Here is a 23025-nt window from a genome sequence, read left to right as displayed (position 1 = left end):
CAGGAAAGGTACAGTGCCTCTGTAGATGGTCCTGTGGCAAAACCCCAGAAAGATGGGGGTCACAGGCTGGTGGGGACCAGGGACCTGGATCCCACACCTGCAGGGGGAGCTGAGGTGCCCCTGAAGGCCCATGGCCCTCACCGCGGATGCACTCAGGACCCCCGCACTCCCCACCTGAGCTGGCCATGAAGGAAGATGAGGTAGCCCAAGGCAGTGGGGGTGGTGCTGCTGGTGAAGGGTCAGGCCCACCTGCCCCAGCCACCCACATGGCTTGCCACTGTGCAGACAGTTTTGCACACCATTCCCTTCCCTTTTGTTTTTCTTTTGTTTGTTTTTTGAGACAGGGTCTCGCTATATCACTCAGGCTGGAATGCAGTGGTGCAATCTCAGTTTACTGCAGCTTCAACCTCTCAGGCTCAAGCAATCCTCCCACCTCAGCCTCCCAAGTACCTAGGACTTTTTTTTATTTTATTTTATTTTATTTTTTGAGACAGAGTCTCACTTCGTCAGCCAGGCTGGAGTGCAGTGGTACTATCTCGGCTCACTGCAACCTCTGCCTCACAGGTTCAAGCAATTCTCCTGCCTCAGCCTCCCAGGTAGCTGGAACTGCAGGCACCCACCACCACGCCCAGCTAATTTTTCTGAATTTTTAGTAGAGATGGGGTTTTACCATGTTGGCCAGGCTGGTCTCGAACTCCTGAGCTCAAGCCATCTGTCTGCGTCAGCTTCTCAAAGTGCTGAGATTACAGGCGTGAACCACCGCACCCAGCCCATGTTCCTATCTGTTTCCTGCCTCAGCCCTGAGGCTTCATGGTTTTCTCCCTGCTTTGAAGATGAGAAATGCAGTCATCCCACATCGCCAGCGTCTCTCAGTGCCTCCTGCACACCAAGTTCTAGGAGCAAGCTCATGGAGATTGTTAGTTTTATCATCCTCATTTCCCATTTTCACGGTGAGGAATGGTGAGCCCTGAGATCTGGCCGGGCTCCAGCCTTCTCACCCCTTCAGGGACGGCAGAGTCAGCAGGAGATACAGGGCCCAGACTGGAGAAGAAGCTGCATCGTCTGCCAAATTCTGGAATGAAGCCCTGGAGTTCCACTTGTAGCTAATCTCTCTGTCCCACCGAGATGGAGGCCTTGGGGATGCCTGGCTTTTCTGCCCTTCCCTGGAGAAGGAAGCCCCTCCCTGCAGGCATCACACTCCTCATCAGACTCCAGTGTGACCCCAACTCTGGATTTCCACCTTGTAGGACGCCCACCAGGGTCTTTGGAGGCAGCTGTGCCAGCCAGCAGGGGCGTGTTAGTTCTCTGTGCTGTGTAACAAATCAGCACAAACTTAGTGGCTGAAACAACGCCCTATGAGTTCACCGTGCTGTAGGTCAGAAGTCCAGATGGGCTTGGCTTGTGTTTCTGCTCAGGGTCTCTCCAGGTCAAAATCAAAGTGCCGGCCAGCCTGGGCGATCCCCCGGCCCTTGGGAGGACCTGCCTCCTGGCTCACTGGGGCTGCAGCAGGTCCGGATCCTTGTGGTTGCGGGACTGAGGCCTCCATGTCCTTGCCGGCTATTCGGGGGGCCACAGCCACCCCCTGAAGGGCACCTGCATGCCTCGGCACGTGTCTCCTCCACTGTCACCCAGCAAGGTGCATGGGATGCCCGCATGCCCCTCTCTCCTGCCTCCAGCTGGAGAACGCTCAGCTTTCAAAGGCCCGTGTGGTTGGATGGCGCCCACCCAGCCCTGTCTTAAGGTCAAAAACGTAGCCCAATGGGGAGGGAACACATCTGTCTTCACATCTGGGACTAGCACCTGACATCCTTGGGGCCATCTTAGAGTTTTTCCTGCCTCCCCAGTGTCCTTGGATCCTGTTCCATTTTCCACCCAGCTCTGTGGGCTGAGTGTGGCGAGGACGCATCCCCAGCCTGTGTATGCTGATGACTGTGACACGTATCACCCTAAAGCCAGCCTGTAAACATTCAAACACACGACATGCACGAGTGCTCACTGCTGGCTTTGTAGGGTGATGCTCCAGAAGATTCCTTGAAGGATTCCGTAAGTTAGACACACTAGCTCACCCGGCCACACGCTGTCATCTTCCGAAAGTTTTCTAACCTTCCTGAGCCTCAGTTTCCTCATCTGTAAAATAGGGACCAAGACAATGCCAATCTCACAGATTCTGATGAAAACTGGAGTTAACATGTGTAGGTTCTTACACCACTGCCTGGCCCTGAAAGGCATGGTGCGTGTTGGCTGCCGATGTCACCCATGAAGAAAGTCTCCAACACCTGCACCCCTCGGCCACTTCCAAGACCCTCATGGACTGTTCCCAGTTCCATATGCCTTGGAGGGAACCTGCACCCACAATTAATATAGGAAGAAAAGAGAGCAGCCAAGAGGCGGGAGAATTAGATCCCACCCACATCTGGACAGTCGACTGTCAACAGACACGTTTCCCCCGAGTGCATTCCCGCCCCAATGCCAGACCACACCCACGCATTAATATTTCCTAATCTTGTCTCCTGGAACAAGGATAGAAAAATATCCTATTCAAAATGTTGCAGGAAATGCACTCTGCGCCGACGCTCGGATTTGCAGGTTGCAGAACGCTCAGAGGACCCCTCCACCCATGTTTTCGTGTTTCCTCCACCGCCACGGCGAGATCACCTATCTCAGGCCCACCCTGGGTGTGCCCAGCCTGAGAGATGGGCAGGGGAGATTTCCAACAGGAGCTGTCGAATGTAATTAAATCTTTTGGGGGTGAGGCAGGGAGTGGGACAAGGAGGACGCAGGCCGCGGGCAGAGGCGGTATTTCCTCCTTATCTGCACTCGCGGGGCTCTTGCTGCTACAGATAGCACCTGAAACTGCTTTAGTTAGGAGATAATAACTTTAATTTTGGCTCAGAATTACTTTTTTCCCCCAAGGCCCTGTGACCTTTGACTGGGCATGTGGAAAGCACAACCACAGCAAGACAGAGCTGCAGATGGGTCGGGGATGGAGGAGTCTGCCCGCGACGGGGCGGGGGTGGCCGGTTACAACAACCACACAGCACTTCGGGCTGTTTAAACGTGATATGGAAAGCTGACTTGGCGTGCGTGCAGTCACATCTCACGTGGCAGCCTGCAGTTCCTCCAGGAGTCAGGCCTAGTTTGTCTCCTTAGTACAGCACAGATTGCCTCTTTGAGTAAAGCCAGCCTCTCTAGATCTTCCTTAAACATGCAATGTGAGGGGGTAAAATTCCACTCTGGATTGTTGGAGCCAAACCAAAACACTGGTGTGGGCACGGACACAGTTAGCTCCCGGGTTTCCCTGGGGCAGGCGTGGAATTCAGGGCCCCCCGATTCCCCAAGGTCGGGGGAGCAGGAGCGGCCATGTGAGGCAGGCCACCAAGGGGATGATGTGGAGACCCGTCCGGCATGGGGCTCCTCTCCCGGCCACCCTGGGCTTGATGATGTTTTGCTGCAAATACCTTGAGTGAGGTCTGTTGTGTCCAACTTCGAGGGTGATGTGGGGTTTTGGCAGAAAGATGTGAGCTGAGGACACCTCTGGGTGACCGTCCAGCTCTGGGTGGAGAGGCCTTGGACATGCCCTTTCTGCTCCCCGACAGCCCCTCAGCAGCCCCCTCGCCTGCTGGCAGCGCCCAGCCTCTCCGTGTCCTCTACCTTGGCCTGTTCTTGAGGTCCCAGCTCAAGCAGCCCCTCCTCTGAGAGGCCTCCCTGGCGGCCACCACACCCACTGATGGCTTCTTCTCTTCCTGGTGTCCATTGTCCCTTGGATGGAAGCTCCAGGGCAGCCACACTGCCTTCAGTGCACACTAATCTAGGCTCCAGCCCAGCACCTTGGCATTGCAGGCCCTTGATGGGCATCTGCAGAACAAATGAATGAGTGAAAGAAAAAATCCAGAACTTTAGGGGTGACTCCGAGAAGCTCCTGCAGAACCTTCCAGCCCAGGTTCAGCTCTTCCCTTTTCACCTCGAAGATGGTTCCTGTGACGTTCCCGGGAGCTCCGCACAGACCTCCCGACCCTGCCTCTCCACGGATCCCCCCACACCACCCATATTCCCCTGCTGTGCCCAAGAGCTGACAGGGCACACAGATGCAGAGAGCCTGGAAATTGTCCAGGCGGGACTCTCAGTGGACGCCTAAATGGGCCCAATTCCCAGCTCCAGCTCTGGCCCCCTGCACACCTCAGCCTGTCTCCTCCCCACCTCCCCTGGGGACTAACCTTACAGTAGCAGGGGTTAAGCCCCCGCCCAGTTAGGCACAAATGTCTTTTCTGTTGCCACTCTGGGTGGACATGACCCCATCCAAGGCGCACCTGTCTTGCTCCAGACATCTGATCAGAACAGTCAGTGGCGCACGGAACAGTCGGGCAGGCGTGGGAGGTCCTGGGTGGGCCTGACCATGGGGTGTTGGGGGTTAAGCTGGCTTCCAGCTCTGTGCATCGCCCCACTCTGTGCTCTCCCAACCCCCGTTTCTGCAGAGGAGAGAGCTGAGGCTCGGAGAATTCCATGATGTGTCCAAAGCCCCCCGGCCCCTATAGCCAACCTGCTTCTGCCATCAGCCTCCTACCCCAGCACCGCGGGTCCCGGACCACTCTCAGCTGAGTGGGAGTGCCCACCCGCCACTGGGCCCTGTCTCTGCTGCTTTTCCAGCTCCGAGCCCACGCTGTGGACATGAATGGCAACAAGGTGGAGAACCCCATCGACCTGTACATCTACGTCATCGACATGAATGACAACCGCCCTGAGTTCATCAACCAGGTCTACAACGGCTCCGTGGACGAGGGCTCCAAGCCAGGTGAGGCCTTTAGCGATTGCTTGCTGGAGACCCTGTGGGCTCTGCGGGCGCAGCACAGGCCCCGAGGGCGGGGGAGGGCTGCTCAGCCCCCACTACCAGGATGGTGCCACGGGACTTGGGCGCGGACACACAGCACGCAGCAGGTGTCCACCAAAGCCCCTGCTCTCACAGGCCTCGGGGTCAAGGGGGGTGCAGACCACAGGTGAGAAGCGATTGCAGCCACAGCAGGTCCGACGGGCTGGGAAGGAAACCCGGGCACTGGGAGTCCTGGGGACAGTGGTGGGCCTGGGCAGGCCCCTCTGTGGAGCTGGGAGCTGAAGCCTGAGGTGGAGCAGCTCCCGGAGTGGGGCTGGGGTGGGCTCCTGGGCAGGGGGAGAGGCTAGGGGAGCAAGGTCCACATGCCAGGGCCCTGGGGAGGCAACGAGGTCAGAGGGCTGAGGCCACTGGAGGCCTCCCAGCTAAACGTAAGATTTGGTTCCAAGCAAAATGGGAAGTGAGAGAGGCCCGGACTCCCCCTGCCAAGGCCATCCCATGTGACTGAGGCCATCTGCTCCCCTCAGAGCTGACCCAAGAGCCTGTACCCTGAGACTTCACTCTGGCACTGGTGGCGGCGCCCGCTTTTTCACGTGTGGGGCCCTAGCTGAGCGTGTCATGTCTTGCATCTCTGCCCTCTGTGACTGCCAAGAAGTGGACAACCCCCACCAGCAGTGAGGAGGCTCAGGCCGGGGAGGTTAAGCAGCTGCAGACCCTCAGGGTGCACATGGGTTAGAACCTGGGTGTCCACATCCCCACAGGGCTGGCACAGCCCCCACCTGCTCATCCAGATGCCGCAGGTGGCCCGGGTCTGTGGATGAACAAACCCCAGGGGGCCTCTGTGTGGAGGGAGCAGCTCCCCACGGTGGCTGCCTCCTGCCTGGGGGGTGGAGAGGGGTCCTCTGTGGGGCAAACATTTGCCTGGCTTGGGTTGGGTCAGGGAAGGTGAGGTCACTGAGGAGACCTCTGCTGGGGCCGCCCCTAAAGTACAAGACACCAAGTAAATATGAAGTTCAGAGAGTCAGCAAAGCACTTTAAAGTGTGGCCCAAGCGCCATTTAGGACGGACTTACACTAAGAGGGTAATCCTTGCTGATCTGAACTTCGAGTTTAATGGGGTGTCCTGTATTTTCACCAGCAGCAGCACCCCTGGCCAGTGCCCAGCAAGTGACGGCTTCCAGCCTTTACAGAAGTTGGCAGTGCCGGGCAAATGGGAGGCTGTTTCTGCATTGAAATCTGGAGCACATGGAGCCCAGAGCCAGGGCCAGCTCCCAGGGGCACCACACGCCCCTGCAGACCCCCAGAGAGGGGTCAGCAGCATCCCGGTTCTGGGACGGGAAGGCAGGCCTTTATCATGCCTGCTCACGGAGGTGGCTGCGTGGTCGGTCCCCGGGCTGTAGTATGAACAAGGTGAATTATACCCTTGGCCCGCCCCCAGGGCTGCAGTGTGAACAGGGTGAATTGCACCCTTGGTCTGCCCCCAGGGCTGTAGTGTGAACAGGGTGAATTGCACCCTTGGTCCGTCCCCAGGGCTGTAGTGTGAACAGGGTGAATTGCACCCTTGGTCTGCCCCCAGGGCTGTAGTGTGAACAGGGTGAATTGTGCCCTTGGTCCGCCCCAGGGCTGTAGTGTGAACAGGGTGAATTCAGCCTACTTGGTCTGCCCAGGGTGTAGTGTGAATGGTATTGGTCCGCCCTAGGTTGCAGTGTGAACAGGGGTGGCTTTTTTAACAGGGTGAATTATACCCTTGGTCTGCCCCCAGGGCTGCAGTGTGAACAGGGTGAATTGCGCCCTTGGTCTGCCCCCAGGGCTGCAGTGTGAACAGGGTGAATTGCGCCCTTGGTCCACCCCAGGGATGCAGTGTGAACAGGGTGAATTTTACCCTTGGCCCGCCCCCAGGGCTGCACTGTGAACAGGGTGAATTGCGCCCTTAATTGGTTGTCTTTCAGGATTATGAGACATGGGTGCGTCCGGTGTCACTGAAGGGAATGAATGTGGCATTATTTCACTGGAACTGTGGGCAGCTGGTCCTCAGCTGTCCCTTGAGGGGCAGGCAGGGGGTGAGCAGATTAGCTCCAGGCAGCCAAAGAAAACGGACGAGGACACGGGAGCCCCTCGCGAGTGTGCAGATGTGGAGGAGTGGGCGACAGGCCAGGCACACTCCTCACACAGATACCACTGGCCTCGCTCCTGGAGACCCAGGATGCTATTTAAAGGCGCCTGGATTTTCCTGGCCTTTCTATCACAAATCAAACCTCCCATGTCTTACTTTTTAAAAAATCAACAGCGAAAGTCTTCCCAAAAGCGCAATTGGCTTTGCTCATTAGGATAACAAAGAGCAAATTGCGGAGCCGTGGCCTCAGAAGTCCGCATAAGCCAAGCCTGGAGAGCCCAGCTGCCCGGCCGTTTGCAGAGCTGGGCACGGCCTGGCAGACAGAGGACGTGTCGATGCCGGGACCCCGGAGTCAGCCCTTCTTCCCACCACTCCTGAGCTTTTCCAGGACTATGTTGAGTGAAATGTCCATGGACTCTGAGAGCCCCTGGGGGATCAGGAGTCTGTCCCAGAACAAGCTGTCTTTGTGCAAAGGCCAGGACGGAGCTGGAGGTGCCGCTGTCAAGCCCACCTCGGTCACCCTTCACCCACCCCGGACAAGGGCTGGGAGAGATGGTGCCCACGCAAAGTGTGGCTTGCTTCTCTCGGTGGCAGTCTTCCCAGGACTTGGAAATCATCTCTACAATTTCTTCTCTTCCATCAGTAAATTACAATAATAGAAGGGTTCTACACAGTGCCTTTGTGGGATAAGGAAAAACTACCGCCAGAAATTAGTCATTATTCTCTGGAAGGACAAGCTAATGAAGGGTTTCAGATGCGCATTCTAATGGAAAACAAATGGAAAGATGGGTTAAATATTGGCTCAGCTCCAGAGGAATTTCGAAGGCTTGGGGAGTTCATCTGGGGATGTGAGCACACCATTACAGGCCCAGGATCCATGAGGGTCCTGTGTGACCCCCACACTCTTCCCCAGCCGCCCGGGATCAATGAGGGTCCTGTGTGACCCCCACACTCTTCTCCAGCCCCCTGGGATCACAAGAGTCCTGCGTGCACCCCACACTCTTCTCCAGCCCCCCCTGGGATCCACGAGGATCCTTCATGTACCCCATACTCTTCCCCAGCCCCCCAGGATCCACGAGGGCCCTGCATGCACCCCACACTCTTCCCCAGTCCTCCAGGATCTACGAGGGTCCTGCATGCACCCCACATTCTTTCCCAGCTTCCCCAGGATCCATGAGGGTCCCACATGTACCCCACACTCTTCCCCAGCCCCCTGGGATCTATAAGGGTCTTGCATGTACCCCACACTCTTCCCCAGCCCCTGGAATCCACAAGGATCCTTCATGTACCCCACATACTTCCCCAGCCCCCCTGGGACCCACAAGGGTCCTGTGTACCCCACACTCTTCCCCAGCCCTCTGGAATCCACAAGGATCCTGCGTGCATCTCACATTCTTCCCCAGCCCCCCTGGGATCCACAAGGGTCCTAAGTGTACCTCACACTATTCCCCAGTCCCCCAGGATCTACGAGGGTCCTGTGTGCACCCCACACTCTTCTCCAGCCCCCTGGAATCCACGAGGATCCTTCATGTGCCCCACATTCTTCCCCAGGCCCCTGGGATCCACAGATGTCCTGCGTGTACCCCACATTATTCCCCAGCCCCGCGGAATCCACAGTGGTCCTGTGTACACCCCACATTCTTCCCCAGTCCCCCTGGGATCCACAAGGGTCCTGTGTGCACCCCACATTCTTACCCAGTCCCCCTGGGATCCACAGGGTCCTGTGTGCACCCCACATTCTTACCCAGCCCCCGGAATCCACAAGGGTCCTGTGTGCACCCCAATACTTCCCCAGCCCCCCCTGGGATCCACGAGGGTCCTGTATGTACCCCACATTCTTCCCCAGCCCCCTGGGATCCACGAGGGTCCTGTGTGCACCCCACACTCTTCCCCAGCCCCCCCGGAATCCACGAGGGTCCTGTGTGTACCCCACACTCTTCCCCAGCCCCCCCCGGAATCCACGAGGGTCCCGTGTGCACCCCACACCTTCCCCAGCCCCCCCGGGATCCACGAGGGTCCTATGTGCACCCCACATTCTTCCCCAGCCCTCCTGACTTCATGAAATCCCCTGGGGCGCTGCTGACCTGCCCTGCTGGGCTCAGAGGGTGTGGCAGGAGCTGTGGCCAGCCCTTTTGTGGTTGGGGTGCAGAGTGAGATGCCCTGTTAGTGAGCAGGATGCAGAGCCCGCCCCAGGGGCTCCCCAAGCAAGGGGACCATGACTGGGAAGTGCAGGCAGGGCTGGCAGTGCCAGGTGTGGCTGCGCCCCGGGATGAGGTGTGTTTCCAGAGTCTCCCCGGCCGGTTTTCAACCCCACCCTCCTTTCTCCTCCAAGAGATCCTCTCTGCTGCAGCCACCATGGCCTTGGAGGCCGAAAGCTTGTTCCTAAGCAGCTGGACAGCCCTGGGGGTGAGGGGAGCACGTCTTTCCCAAGAGTCCCTGCCAAAGTCCCAAGGCAGGTCTCACTGCCCTGCCCCTGTCCCCGTACCCCTCCCCGGGGCAGAGGGTGACAGCCTGTGGCACACAACCAGGGGACACCCTCCATCTTCACGCATTCCGGGCTGTCTGGGATTGTGGGCGGCACATGTGCGTTCGCCATTGAGTAAGACGGGGCTACAGGAAGTGGGCATTCCCACCGAGGCCTTCGGCCCGGGCTGCAGAAGTGACCCTAAGCCTGGTGAGTTCTGATGGTAGAAGAAGGCCCTGCTGAGTGATCCACAGACCTGTACCACAGACGTTTTCCACAAAGAAATCAACGCTCATTTATTTCAAGTTCCCCAGAAAGTGGAACCAAAATCAGGGTTCCCTCCAAAAAAAACAAGGTGCACCTGAAATGACGGGAGGGCCGAGGATTTTTGCCCAGTTTCCAGCGGGGCCTGAGGCCCACGGAGGTGACTAGGGGCCCCCCACGTGCAGGGCGCTGGGGCCTGCTTCGCAGCCCTCACTCCGTCCACCCAAGCTTCGCCACTTCCGTCTCCTGTGTTGGGCTTCCCGATGGGATTTCACTGGAAGATATGTCTTCTCAAAAAATCTTTTTGTTTTGAGGTAATTGTAGAGTCACATGCAGTTGTAAGAAATAAGACAGACAGATCCTGTAAGCCCTTCAGCCAGCCTCCCCCAAGGGCGATACCTTGCAGAACCACAGCGCAGGTCACAGCCAGGAAACTGATCTTCGTAACGGCCACAGCCCCTACTAGGATCCCACCAGTTTGACCTACATTCATTGGTGTGTCTGTGTGTGTGTGTCTCTGTGTGCGTCTGTGTGTGTGTCAGTGTGTCTGTCTCTCTCTGTGTGTCTCTGTGTCTGTGTGTGTCTCTGTATGTCTGTGTGTCTCTGTGTCTGAGTGTGTGTGTCTCTGTGTCTGTGTCTCTGTGTCTGTGTGTGTCTCTGTGTGTCTGTGTGTCTCTGTGTCTGAGTGTGTGTGTCTCTGTGTGTCTGTATGTCTTTGTGTCTAAGTGTGTGTCTCTGTGTCTGTGTGTGTCCATGTCTGTCTGTGTCTGTATGTGTCTCTGTGTGTGTGTCTCTGTGTCTGTATGTGTGTGTGTGTCTCTGTGTGTGTGTGTCTGTGTCTGTGTGTGTCTCTGTGTCTGTATCTGTGTGTCTCTGTGTCTGTGTGTGTCTCTGTGTCTGTATGTGTGTCTGTGTCTGTGTGTATGTCTGTGTCTGCATGTGTGTCTGTCTGTGTGCCTCCCATCAACCCTAACCTGTGGCAACCATGACTCTATTTTCATCTGTAGTGTTGTCATTCCAAGGATACTATAGAAATGGAATCACAGCCGTGTGTTCCCTTTTGGGATTGGCTGTTTTCCTGCAGCATCGTTCTCTGGATATACAGCCAGGTCGTATCCATAGCTCGTTCCTTTCTATGGCGTAGAATTCCGTGGCCAGGGTGTACCGCGGCTTATGAGCCATCCCCAATTGATGGATGCTGGGCAGTTTCAACTCTGGGCCATGATGAACTGAGCTGCTCTGAGCACCCATTCCTGCATGGGGTCGTGTGTGAACATAATTTCCATTTCTCTAGAATGAATGCCTGAGAATGCAACTGTGGGGTCATCTTGGGAGTGGGCGTTTGTTTTGTAGGGAACTTCCATGTTCTCTGCCAGAGGGGCTGCCCCGTCGCACACTCATCCCACCCTCCTGAGAGACCCGGATTCTCGGCATCCTCAGCAGCATCTGACGTTGTCATCACTTTCAACATTAGCCATTCTGAGAGGTGCGTGGTGGTCCCTCGTGGTTTTCATGTGTTTTCCCTCTGGCAAATGGTGCTGAGTGTCTTTTCCTGTGTGTATTGGCATCTGCGTGTCCTCTTCAGGGAAATGACTCTTCATGGCTTTCGTCCATTTCCTACTACATTATTCTTTTACTGTTGAGTTTTCAGAATTCTTTACGTATTCTAGATACAAGTTCTTTGTCGGATTTGTGGTTTGCAAATATTTCTCCCACCCAGTAACTTGTCTTCCATCCTCCTCCCAGGGTCTTTGCGAGCGAAAGTGTTTAATTTGGAGGAAGTCCAGTTTATCCATGCTTCCTCTTACGGAGCGGGCTCCAGCATCAAGTCTGAGAGCTCTTCATCAAGCCCTAGGTTCTGAAAATGCTCTTCTCTGGGTGTTCTAACAGTTGTTTAGGTTTGTAGTTTACATTAGGTCCGTGATTCATTTTGAGTTAATTTTTATATAACGTGAGATGTAGATGCAGGTGTATTTTTTGCTCATCTCCATATTTTCCATGACTGCCCCAGCGCCATACATTGAAAGGCTGTCCTCCCTCCAGTGAATTGCTTTGACATCTTTGCAGGACATCCATTGGGCACATTTGTGTGGGTCTGTTCCTAGGTTTGTCGGTCTATGTGTCTCCTGCCAACACTGCAGGATGACCAGTGTGTCTCCTGCCAACACCGCAGGATGACCAGTGTGTCTCCTGCCAACACCGCAGGATGACCGTACTCTCATGGCCAGCTTCACTACCAGGTAGAGGGATGGCTTTGTGGACAGTGTGAGGTGGTCATGCCCTGGCCTTCACCTGTGTCCCTCCACCAGGGTGGGAATGTGCACACAGCACTGCCCGTACTCCGTCCCCTCCTCGGCAGGCAGGGGTTCTGCCACGCTGTCCACAGCAGTGCCGCGTGACCACAGCGTGGCCCTGGTGTGGCCCCAGGCAAGCTCCTTCCCACTGCCTCACACATCTTCAGTAAAAGAACAAGGACAGTGCCCGCCTCATGGACAGGGAAGGTCAGGGGCAGGCATCCATGTGGCTCCCAGCAGTGACGCTGTCATCGACAGTGTCCTTATTATCCGCAGCTGTAACTCCTTCATATCAACAGCAACTTAATAATACATTCTGGCTGAAAATATCAGTTCATTTTCCTGACTCCACCAAGGTAATTTTGTCAACTCAAACCTCTCTTAATAAATACAAGACAACTTTGAAAACCACCTGTGTTCCAGATTCCTTGGAGCACCAAGGTCCACGGGGTCCTTGCCCGGTCCCCCTGCTGGTCTGCCTGGCAAGCCCTGTCTTCCCTGAGGGCTGAGCTACACCTCGGATACACATATTTGTGAATTATCACAAATTCCAAATCAGCCATGTCTGAACGATGCAGTTTTCTGGCCTGGGACGGGCCAACTGTGGCCATGCCTGAGGTCTGGTTCCCAGACGCTGGCCTGCCAGGAGGATTTGGGTGCAGGTGATTTATGAAGGACCCGCCCCCTCCCAGGAGATGTCCGGGAGGGAGGAGGAGGTGCAGGACGCCCTGACAAGCAGAAACAACACCTCAGAAGGGCCGCAGTGCAAGGCAATGTTGCTGGGTTCTGTGCACGGCCCCAGCAGGTTCTCGGGAGGGGAAGAGGTGTCACTGAAAACGACAGTGACCACTGAAGGCGTCTGTCCGGGTGGCATCCAGGCCCCTGCAGCATTGGCTATAAGCCACAGCTGGTTTCCCTCTCCCCTCTAGAGTAATGGCCCACAGGCTGTTTCCCAAGGGCTCCTCCTGCAGGATCCTGGCATTTGTATCCGCAGGAGGACTCTGTGAGACCCGTGGAGACCTGTGCTGAGAAACAGCCGCCCTCGCCCCAGGGCAGAGAAGTGCCTGGGGGACCCTCGGGGCTGTCTGCCTGCAGATCAGCATGCAGCCCCCCAGGGTACCTTTGGGTCTAAAAAGGTCTGTTCTGTTCCTTTGAACTGGACCTTTTGAGAAGAGCAAGCAACAGATGAAAAATAGCTGCGGCCGCCACCCTGACCTGAAGCTCACGCGCCCGCACCTGCCTCAGCTGTCCACTCTGCCTAGGCCCAAGAACCGCACTGAACGTGGGCTCTGCTGGTCTCCACCGATGATCCCTGCTTCTCTGCACCCAGGGGCAGGGCCAAGTGAGGTTCCACGTGGGAAGGACACGCCTTCCGCTGAAGATGCGATCATGCGGTCATCACAGAAACGTGCCGACAGCATTCGTCCAAAGTTCTCCATACGAATCAGCTCACTAAATGCCACAACAGCCCCAGGAAACGGCTAGTTTTATTTCCCCCGCATACAACATGAGGAAGTGAAGTCACCGTTCTGTAACAGTAAAGACCCACAGCAGCTGGCAGGGAAAGGCAAGACTTAGAGGCCAACGGACTGGCTCCTGAACGCCCCTGCTAACCACTCTGCAAACCGCCTCCCCTTCCCCACCTGTGTGTCAGGAATGCCTTTGGCTGAAAGTCACAGAAAACCCAACCACAGCAGCTTGAACCAGTGGAGGCTGGGGTGAGAGCTCAAGGCGTCGGGCTGAGGACCCCCCTTCTCAGTTCTCACTATGTGGTCACGAGGTGGCTGCGGCGCCCTCGAGCATCACGTACACCATCAGGCAGGAAGGAGGAGGGGGCGGTGTTTAGCATGGGCAGTTTCCTGTAGGAGGAAGTCCCAGGTGGCTGTGTTGTCCTGTGGGTAAGGTGGGCATCTTAGCTGGGTGCTGCAGAGGGCACCAGGTGGGAACGCATGAACCCCACCCTCCAGAAGCCCACTGTCCAGTTGAGAAACCCAGAGACACACCCGCTCCTCAGGGTGCAGGCCTCACACCTGGAGAAAGGCAGGGACGCAAACGTCCCAGGCCACTGTGAACGGGAAGCACCTTTCCCTGCCCCCAGGACCTGGCAAAGGCTGTGCCCTCGGCCCGCGGCGCTGTCCCCCACCCTCTGTGCCAGCTCCTTTCCTCCTGCAGCTCACAGCCACTTCTGCACAGACGTCTTGCCCTGGCCTCTCCCCCAGGCAGCCCCCTCCACGCCCTGGGCGATTCCCTTGACACCCGGAGAGTCACTCAGGTGGCTGTTGGTCTCCACCACCGGGTTCCAGTTCTGAGCACAGAGACCCCATCTCCTCCTTCACCCTTGTGTGGAGGCTGCAGGGAGAGCCCAGCCTCAGCCTGACCCCAGGGGCAGCTCGCAAGCCTTGATGACACCTTGGACATGTCCCAGCGCTAGCTCCTGGTGCTCCCAAGGTGGACTCATTCTGCAAGACAGGCAGGAGTCCATGAGGACCTCCTTGGTGGGGGGCGGTCCTTGATGGACAGGTGGGGTCCACACAGGCGCAGAGGGAGGCAGATGTCTGCCAGGCCCACAGTGAGGCCAGGTGTCTCGCCCAGGGCAGGAGGGCAGTGGACAGCCAGCCCGCCATCCGTCCTGCCTGGTCCCCTGGACCCCTCGCTCCCCGTCACTGCCCAGTGACCGTTTTCCACCGCTGTCCCCCGCAGCATCAGAGAACAAGCTCTCAGGGCTCGGGAACTCACCCAGGCTCTCAGCATTTCTCCAACTGCCCAGGGAAAGACACCTCCGTATTGATGATTTTTTAACTAAAAAGGACTCTAATCGGGATGCGCTACTTCCTCTAACCCCTCGTAACTGTGTGGGGCCTATAAGTTTTGAAATTAATGTCATTTTAAAATATTAAAAAGCAGGGAAATCTACGTGCTGCAAATGAAGTCAAAGAGACCTTCATCTATACAGCACCGACTTTTTGCTTAAATAGATTATTCTATTAGTGGGCCCCGTTTATTTATTTATTTTATTTCTTTGCCGGCGGAAGTACCCCTGAGGTTAATGCACAGATGGCACTAGATACTTGAAAGTCGTCTGAATATTAAGAATTTAAATCTCTAGCCTCAGTGATTTGAGCAGAAAGCCAATTATGGGGCTGAATTAGTTTTCAAATTAAACTGCAATTGAAGGCTTGTGAAATTAATCCTTTAAGGCGCATGGCAGCGTTGGTACATGAATTCCGAGAAAGAGCCGAGCCTGGCAGCCACCGCTGTCTCCCCCTTTCCCTGTTAGCACGATTCATAAGGAGGTGTCCAGCATCTCCCACGTGAAAGACGAGGCTGCTCCTCACCTGCAGCCGGGGCAGGGGATGCTGTTCCGACTCGCTGCTTCGTTGATGGGGAAATATTCAGGTCTGTCTGCTGGGGGAGAAGGAGGTGGAAAGAGGCCTCCAGAGACAGCCCTAGAAAGATGGTTTCCTTCTTGTTCTCAAAGCCCACGGGGCAGGAGAACTCACCTGGGCACCCCAGGTTAGCGCAGATGCCACTGGGTGACCATTCCTCAGCAGAGGGCACAGGTGAGGGACTGCTGGCCGCGTCTTTCCTGCGGGGAGCCCAGGTTCAGCAGATTTACAGCCTCTGTGGAATGGAGCGCTGCAGGACTCACACTCGGGTGTGGCCCAGATCCTGCATCACTGGAGAAGCGAGAGGGTCAGTGGGGACACAGGGATCCAGGCTCCCTCTTCCCAGACACCAGAGCCAGCCCTGCTCACAGCACAGGAAGCAGGCCAGAGGGACAGGGCAGCCGTAGGTGCAGAGGAGGAGCCGAGACTCCCCGAGGTGAAGTGAGGGTGCAGAGCCCTGAGGCTGGGACGGCTGCCCTAGTGCCAAGCCCCACCTGGCCTCCGAAGTCACCCAGGGCCGCGGAGACTCCTGCGGGTGGAAGAGGCCCCCATCTCCTCCCAGCCTTGCCAGTGTGGGTTTCCGGACACCGCCTGCCTCAGCTTCAGCTTAGCCCCTGGGCGGGTGGACTGGAGCCCCTCCAGTTCACGTCCACCCAGAACTTCAGAATGTGACCTTATGCAAAAATAGTTCTTTGCAGACATTTTGTCAAGATGAGGTCAGTAGGGTGGGCCCTGAATCCAATGACTGTTTCCTTCTAACAAGAGGACAAGACACAGGGCAGGGCCCAAGACGGTGGAGGCAGAGGCTGGAGTGACGTGGCCACAAGCCCCAGAGCACCCAAGTTGGACGGCGCCCCCACCCCAGGAGCTGGAAGGGCCAGGACAGGGCTGCTGATGCTGAGCCCTGTGTGCTGGTGCTGCCTCCTGGCCTCTGGAACTGACAGGGCCAGTTCTGTTGCTTCAAGCTGCCCATCTGCTGTGCTTTGGCACAGCAGCCCAGGACACCAGTGCAGTCCCCTTTGGGGGGAAGCCTGGGGACCCCCCTGGTTTCACCCACTTTCCTCCCTGTGCAGCCAGAATCCCCGTCCATCGAACATCCTGCCACTTGGAGACTGTGGGGAACGCAGCACATGCCCCCAGAAACGCGAGAAAACGCATTGCTGGGGAGGCCTGTGTGACCCAAGCCACAGAGACCACATCTGCTGATCCCAGGATGCCGGAGCGGCCACTGTGGCTCAGGGACTCCAGATACAAGGGGCCCACGGATCCAGTGAGATCAGAGGCACCGCGGTTCCCTCTCCAGGACACACTCACTCAACTCCCAGAGCCAAGCCCTTGCCAGCGCGGACAGCGCCCATGAGAGGACCGAGGGGGAGGTGGCCCCAGCTTCCTGGGCAGACCCTTATGAGACAAACCCGATTATCTCCACCCATCATTCCCTCCTGAATTCACTGACAAACCAGCCCTGGTGAGTTCGCCGGGGCCTCCGAGGGCAAGGCCAAGTGCAGCAGTTGTACTGTTGCCCATGACCCCTGGCCGTGGTCCTTTCTGGGGCTGCATGGAGTTGCTCTCCTGCCCCGTCACCCACCCGGGCCCTGGCTTTCTCTCCGGTGCGCTGTGCAGCAGAGCCTCCAGGGCTCTGTGCCACACCTGGGGGATTTTCTGCCTAAATCCACCCCTGAGTGGATTTGAGGCAGCCTCGTGACCTTCAATCTGTGTGCGCCCAGACCTCATGCCCTGACCCCTGCCTGGCCTCTCCCTATGCTCCCACCCCTGCCCCTGCCCCCCAACAGCTCTGCCAGGTACCCCTCCAACCACCCTGCATCCCTCGCTGCATCTGGCGGAAGGCAGTGAGCTGACTTCCTGGCTAGTTAATGTAGGTGATGGACTGACTTCCTGGCTGGTTAGTGTAGGTGATGAGCTGGCTTCTAGGGAAGGTTAGTGTAGATGATGGACTGACTTTCTGGAATGGTTTGTGTAGGTGATGACTGACTTCCTGGCTGGTTAGTGTAGATAATGGGCTGGCTTCCTGAATGGTTAGTATAAATAATGGTTGGCTTCCTGGCTGGTTAGTGTAGATGATAGCTGTCTTCCTGGCTGGTTTGTGTATGTAATGGGTTAGTTTCCTGGCTGGTTAGTGTAGATGATAGCCGGCTTCCTGGCTGGTTTGTGTTTGTAATGGGTTAGTTTCCTGGCTGGTTAATGTAGATGATAGCTGTCTTCCTGGCTGGTTTGTGTATATAATGGGTTAGTTTCCTGGCTGGTTAATGTAGATGATAGCTGTCTTCCTGGATGGTTTGTGTATATAATGGGTTAGTTTCCTGGCTGGTTAGTGTAGATGATAGCTGGCTTCCTGGCTGGTTTGTGTATGTAATGGGTTAGTTTCCTGGCAGGTTAGTGTAAATGATAGCTGGCTTCCTGGCTGGTTTGTGTATATAATGGGTTAGTTTCCTGGCTGGTTAACGTAGATGATAGCTGGCTTCCTGGCTGGTTTGTGTATATAATGGGTTAGTTTCCTGGCTGGTTAGTGTAGATGATAGCTGGCTTCCTGGCTGGTTAGTGTGTGTAATGGGTTAGTTCCCTGGCTGCTTACTGCAGGTGTGGTCAGAATTCTATTTTTATATTTGGTCTGGTCATTGCTCGTGTTTATATTGAACATCTTAGTGGCACCTGGGATCATACGGTACCCTGTCACCACCAGCGTCCTGGCACTGAGGTCATCAAGGGACAGAAGTTTCCTACCCAGAGGACCATCAGTTGTTCTGTAGTGGCCACACCACCCCCTGGCATGGGGGATTTTGTTTATGAGCTTCAGCCCCTGGGGTATACACAACGTAGGTCTCAATGCTTGACACAGAGTGGATGTTCAGTGAATATTTGTTCCAGGCCCCACTCTGCTCTCAGAAACGATGTCAGCTTGGACAGCCAGGGTTTTCCATGCCTGCAATTTTTTCCTTAGGATAAACTCCTAGCAGTGGAATTGCTGAGTGGGCACATTTTGAAGGGTTTTGTGTATGCACAGCCAAACCGCCTCCGAGAAGCTGAGGCCACCCCCTCCCCCCCAGAGGCCATGGAAGGTGCCAGCTGCCCTCTGTGCCATCACAATTAGGTACCATCATTATTTTAAAGTAGCTTTTGCACATTTGACATGTGGAAAATGTCTTCCTTTCATTTCTTTGATCAATAATAAAGTTGGTTTTAAAAAGAAGGAGAAGCAGCAGAAAGCCCATCTGTGTTAAAGATGCAGGATCCAGCCCCTTCGACAAGAGGGGGCTGCACCCCAGTGTTCCAGCAGGTGTGTTGGGTGTGAGGCGGTCAGTGCCTTCTCCTCACTGTGCCTTTGGATGTTTCCCGGTGAGCGTGTGCTAGTTACCATGAGTGTGTTTTATTTCTGCATCCAGAAAAGAATTCTCAAAAGTATATCATTTGGCCTTAAAAAGCAGATTCCTGAGCATAGCAAAAAGAAAAAAAGGTAGATGCTTAGATGGACCCTGTTTTTGTAGTTGGCCGGAAAGCAGTGAGCAGTACTTGTTGCCAGAGAATGGGATTCTGAGCCACCTCCCAAAGAGGGGCCCTGCCATCGCCCTTTCCCGGGAGTGAGACGATGCAGATGGCTGGGGTGGGTTCTTAAGAGCAGCATCCATCCTCAGGGAGCATCCAGGGAGGAACCAGCAGGAGAGAGATGGGTGGAGGCTGCCTTCCAGGTGCCCACGCACACACGCCTGTTTCCAGAACACTCGCTCTGGGCTCATGCACATTTGACTCTGAGCCCGGGATTTTGAAGCCCTGCTCTCCCTTCCTGAAACACTGACACCCTGGCTTTGCCAGTGCAGGCACTGTCAGAAGCAGGGGGCCTCCCCTCAAAGAGCTTATGATAGGCTGGGCACGGTGGCTCACACCTGTAATCCCAGCACATTGGGAGGCTGAGGCAGGTGAATCACCTAAGCTCAGGAGTTCAAGACCAGCCTGACCAACATGGAAAAACCCCATCTCTACTAAAAATACAAAAATTAGTCGGCATGCTGGTTCATGCCTGTGATCTCAGCTACTTGGGAGGCTGAGGCAGGGGAATCAGTTGAACCCAGGAGGTGAGGGCTGCAGTGAACAAAGATCATGCCACTGCCCTCCTGCCTGGGCGACAGAGCAAGACTCCATCAAAAAAAAAAAGAAAGAAAGAGACAGCTTATGATAAAATTGAACCCAAGTAAAGTGGGGGATTCCTGGGTGCTCATCACATTTTCCTCCTCACCCCAGGCCCCTCCTCCTGTGCCCTGGAGGTGGCCAACAGCTCTAAGTGCAGGATTTGCCTCCTGAGGCAGGAGGCGAGCAGAGGAGGGCACAATGGCATTGGTTTAAAGCCATTACTGTCTTGAGTTAATGAAGAGCTAATGTGATGAAAGCCACTACAAGCTTCTAATGAGCAGTCCTTTCCATGGGGGAGGGGTGCTTAAACTAAGGCGGCTCACAAGGCGTGATGCACCTGCCAAGGTGAGCTGAGTTCCGATGACTCTGGCCATCTCAGAACGTCCAGGCTCTTCTCTGTGAGGAAGACATTCTATTTTTGCAAAAACTCCACCAAATGGAAATGGGGATATTGTTGCTTGCATCAGATGTAAGGGGTGCAATTATTTGTAACCAAAAAGCAGGCAGAGACTTGGACCCCGATCAATATCCGATTAGTGCTTGGTTAATGAGCATAAACCGAAGAATAGATCAGCCCCTCAAGTCAGACACATGGAGTTTCCATGCTGGAGGACTCTGGGTTCTGGGCCAGGGCCGCCAGCTCATCCCATGGTGGGGGTGCAGAGGGGGTTTGTCCACACCAGGACCCCTTCCCAGGGCGGGCATCGTGGGGCCGTCTGTGTTCCCTGGTACAGAGATGCGGGAATGCTGTAGGTGGGAGGGATTTCAGTCCAAGGGAACCCTCTACAGCTGTCGGCCTGAGCAGGACCTCTGAGGAGTCAGAGGGGAGGCAGCCAGACTGGTTCCTGCCGCAGAGGCCCAGCTTCTAATGGGGCAGGGGCCGACAAGGGGTGAGAGGCACAGACAGCTTGGGAGGTGGGGACCTGGACAGCTCCATAGTATTCAGGGTCATAGACAATGGGGGGAAGGGCCAGCATCTCGACTCCCGAACCCACAACAGGCCATAAACCCCGCTGTCATCAGCCTTAAGGCAAACCAGGCGGTTATACCTCCATGCTGGGCAGGTGTCCCCTCCACGCTGGCTGAGTGTCCCTCCACTCTGGGCAGGTGTCCCCCCACACTGGCCGGGTGTCCCTCCACTCTGGGCAGGTGTCCCCCCACACTGGCCGGGTGTCCTCCATGCTGGGCGGGTATCCCCCCCACACTGGCCGGGTGTCCCTCCACTCTGGGCAGGTGTCCTCCTCCCTGGCTGGCCGGGTGCTTTCCTCCTGTGCTGGAGCCGCCTCTCCTCTTGTCACCTAGTTTCCCACCATGTATTCCAGGGGAGAGGGCAGGAGACGGGGAGCTCTGAGCACATGTGGGGAAGCCCCATCCCGGCCGGGCACACCTGGCTGCCACTGAGCCAAGCCTCCAGCCGTGGCACCTACAGCTCACAGGCTGTGGTGGACACACAAAGCCTCTAGACATGACAAACGTGGCAAGTGCCTTCAAGGAGCTCAACTTATTGAATGAAGGACTGGCCTTTATTCTGAGACTAAGTCTTTCCTGTGATTTTGGTGGTAAAATATTATTTTCCTTTCATGAAACATTTGAGCTAGATGTGCACTTTAAAGTCTTCTCTTGGTAGAACTAGAAGTTGGCAACCCTATATTGATTCTCCTGTATTTTTAAAAACCAATGTTGTCCCTGAAATCCAAAAAAAGAGCATACAGCAGGGGTCAGCAAACCACCAGCCAAACACAGCTCAGCACCTGCTCCTGTGAATGGTTTGATGGGAACACAGCCATGCCCGTTGCTGGACGCATCCTCTCAGGCTGCTTCTGTGCAGCGTTGAGGAGTTGGGACAGAGAATGTGTGACCACAAAGCCTGACATACATACTGTCCGGCCCTTTACAGAAAGTGTCTGCTGGACCCTGGAGGAGAGTGTGGCCGCTTTCAGCCTGAGTCTAGCAGAGCTCACTGGACCCAGCCACGTTCCCCTCCTCTGTGGGATTCAGTTTCCCCATCTGTCAAAAAAGGAGGTGGCCACAGTCAGGGTCCCAAAGGTCTGTTTCCAGCCTCCCGCTGACTTCCCATTCCACACATCCCACCTGGCCCCTCCTCAATGCCAAGCCCTCTCACGTCCACATCCTGGCCCGCCTTTTCCCCAGGTCCCCAAGCCTCCGAGGGGGCTTAGTCCTCCTCCATACATGACATCGCACAGCAGCGGGTCCCTTCCGCGCAGGGACTGCTTGGAGGAGGCAGCTTTGAGTGGTGGGGGAGGACCTCCTGCCTAGCCTTCGGGGACCGAGGAGCCCTTCAGGACAGATCAGCTGGAAACGCCACTCCACATTCCGTCCTGAGTGGGGAGAGCTTGGCCCCAGTGGGCAGGGAGTTCCCGTGATGTCGTGAGGTTATCTGAGCCCTGTGGAGGTGGAGGAGGGGACCTCTGTGGCGGGAGACTCCCAGCCGTTCTCCTAATGTGATTTCTCAGTGACGTGATGGACCAGGGCAGGCACTCAAAGGGAGCACATGGGTCTCTGCCTCACGGCGGACCAGTAACCCTGGGGTGCTGGGAGTCCTGGGCTGACTTGCTGTCCCTGCACCTCCTCCCGCTGGTAGGGCTGAGTGGAGAAGAGCTCCAAGCCCAGATGGCAGACCCCAGCCCTGCTCCACAAAAGTCCGAGGTGTGATTGACCCGAGTTCTTGCACGTGGGCAGCAGGCCGTCCGTGAGATTTCTCTGAGACGTGACAAACCCATGCACAAAAGGCCCTGGGGCCAGCTGGGCACAGGGTGGGGAAGGGGCCAAGACAGTCAGAAGGGCTCCGCATCCCCATCCAGCCCGAGTGACCGTCATTCTCATCACCCCGGCCAGCCATGCTGCTTTTGGTGAGCACGGCAGACAGTGCCTGGTCCCTTCTTCCCTCCCTGGCCAGGGCTTTGCTTCTCTCTCTCCACCTTCTCCACGTCCCTACCATCATCCTGCCACCCCCACCATCACAGCTGCAGGCCCTTTTCTGTGACAGGCATGTGGATCCTCACAGGTTTCATAGACGAAAATGCCAGGGGCCATGGGTGAAGGGGAACAGTGAGTGCTTCGGGAAGCTGGAGTGGCTTCTCCCTTTGACTTTCTGAACTAGATGAGCCAAATGCAGTCACCACCAACCCCATGACTTTCCCAGCTCTGCCCTTCCGTAGAGATGGGTGGTTTCAAATAGTGCTTGATGCGCCAACGTTGGCTTCGCTTGCTCGGGGATGCCTGGCTTGATGATGGCTGAACATCAGTAACACCGCCCTGGTCAGACCCACCATCCACTTTGCAAATGAAATTCTGCAGGCGTTTGTTCTGGTGTTTCGGTAAGCAGCTTGAAAACCCTCACAAGGCAAAGTTATTTTTGTTTATACAAGTCATATACCTTAGATGCACCAGTGTATTTATCCTTTATATAAACATTATGTAGATGTATATTTATAGGAGCTGTGTGTGTGTGTGTATGTGTGTGTACATACTAGAGAGAGACAGAGATAGAGACAGAGGTCCTCATATCTTCCTGCATTT

General features: G+C 55.9%; 1 protein-coding gene across 1 annotated transcript in view; it reads left to right on the top strand.

Moving 5' to 3' along the window:
- CDH4 (cadherin 4) overlaps positions 1-23025 on the top strand; it is a 197013-nt gene that overhangs the window by 110078 nt on the left and 63910 nt on the right. Inside the window, exon 5 of the mRNA XM_058433264.1 lies at positions 4645-4789. Coding sequence (XP_058289247.1) covers positions 4645-4789 — 145 coding nt within the window. The remainder of the gene's footprint in view (positions 1-4644; positions 4790-23025) is intronic.

The sequence above is a fragment of the Hylobates moloch genome, unplaced genomic scaffold (genome assembly GCF_009828535.3).
Source record: "Hylobates moloch isolate HMO894 unplaced genomic scaffold, HMol_V3 SCAFFOLD_21, whole genome shotgun sequence".
Classification (NCBI taxonomy): Eukaryota; Metazoa; Chordata; class Mammalia; order Primates; family Hylobatidae; genus Hylobates; species Hylobates moloch.
Note: the sequence above shows the minus strand (reverse complement) of the source record. Positions and strands in the feature narration are given on the sequence as shown.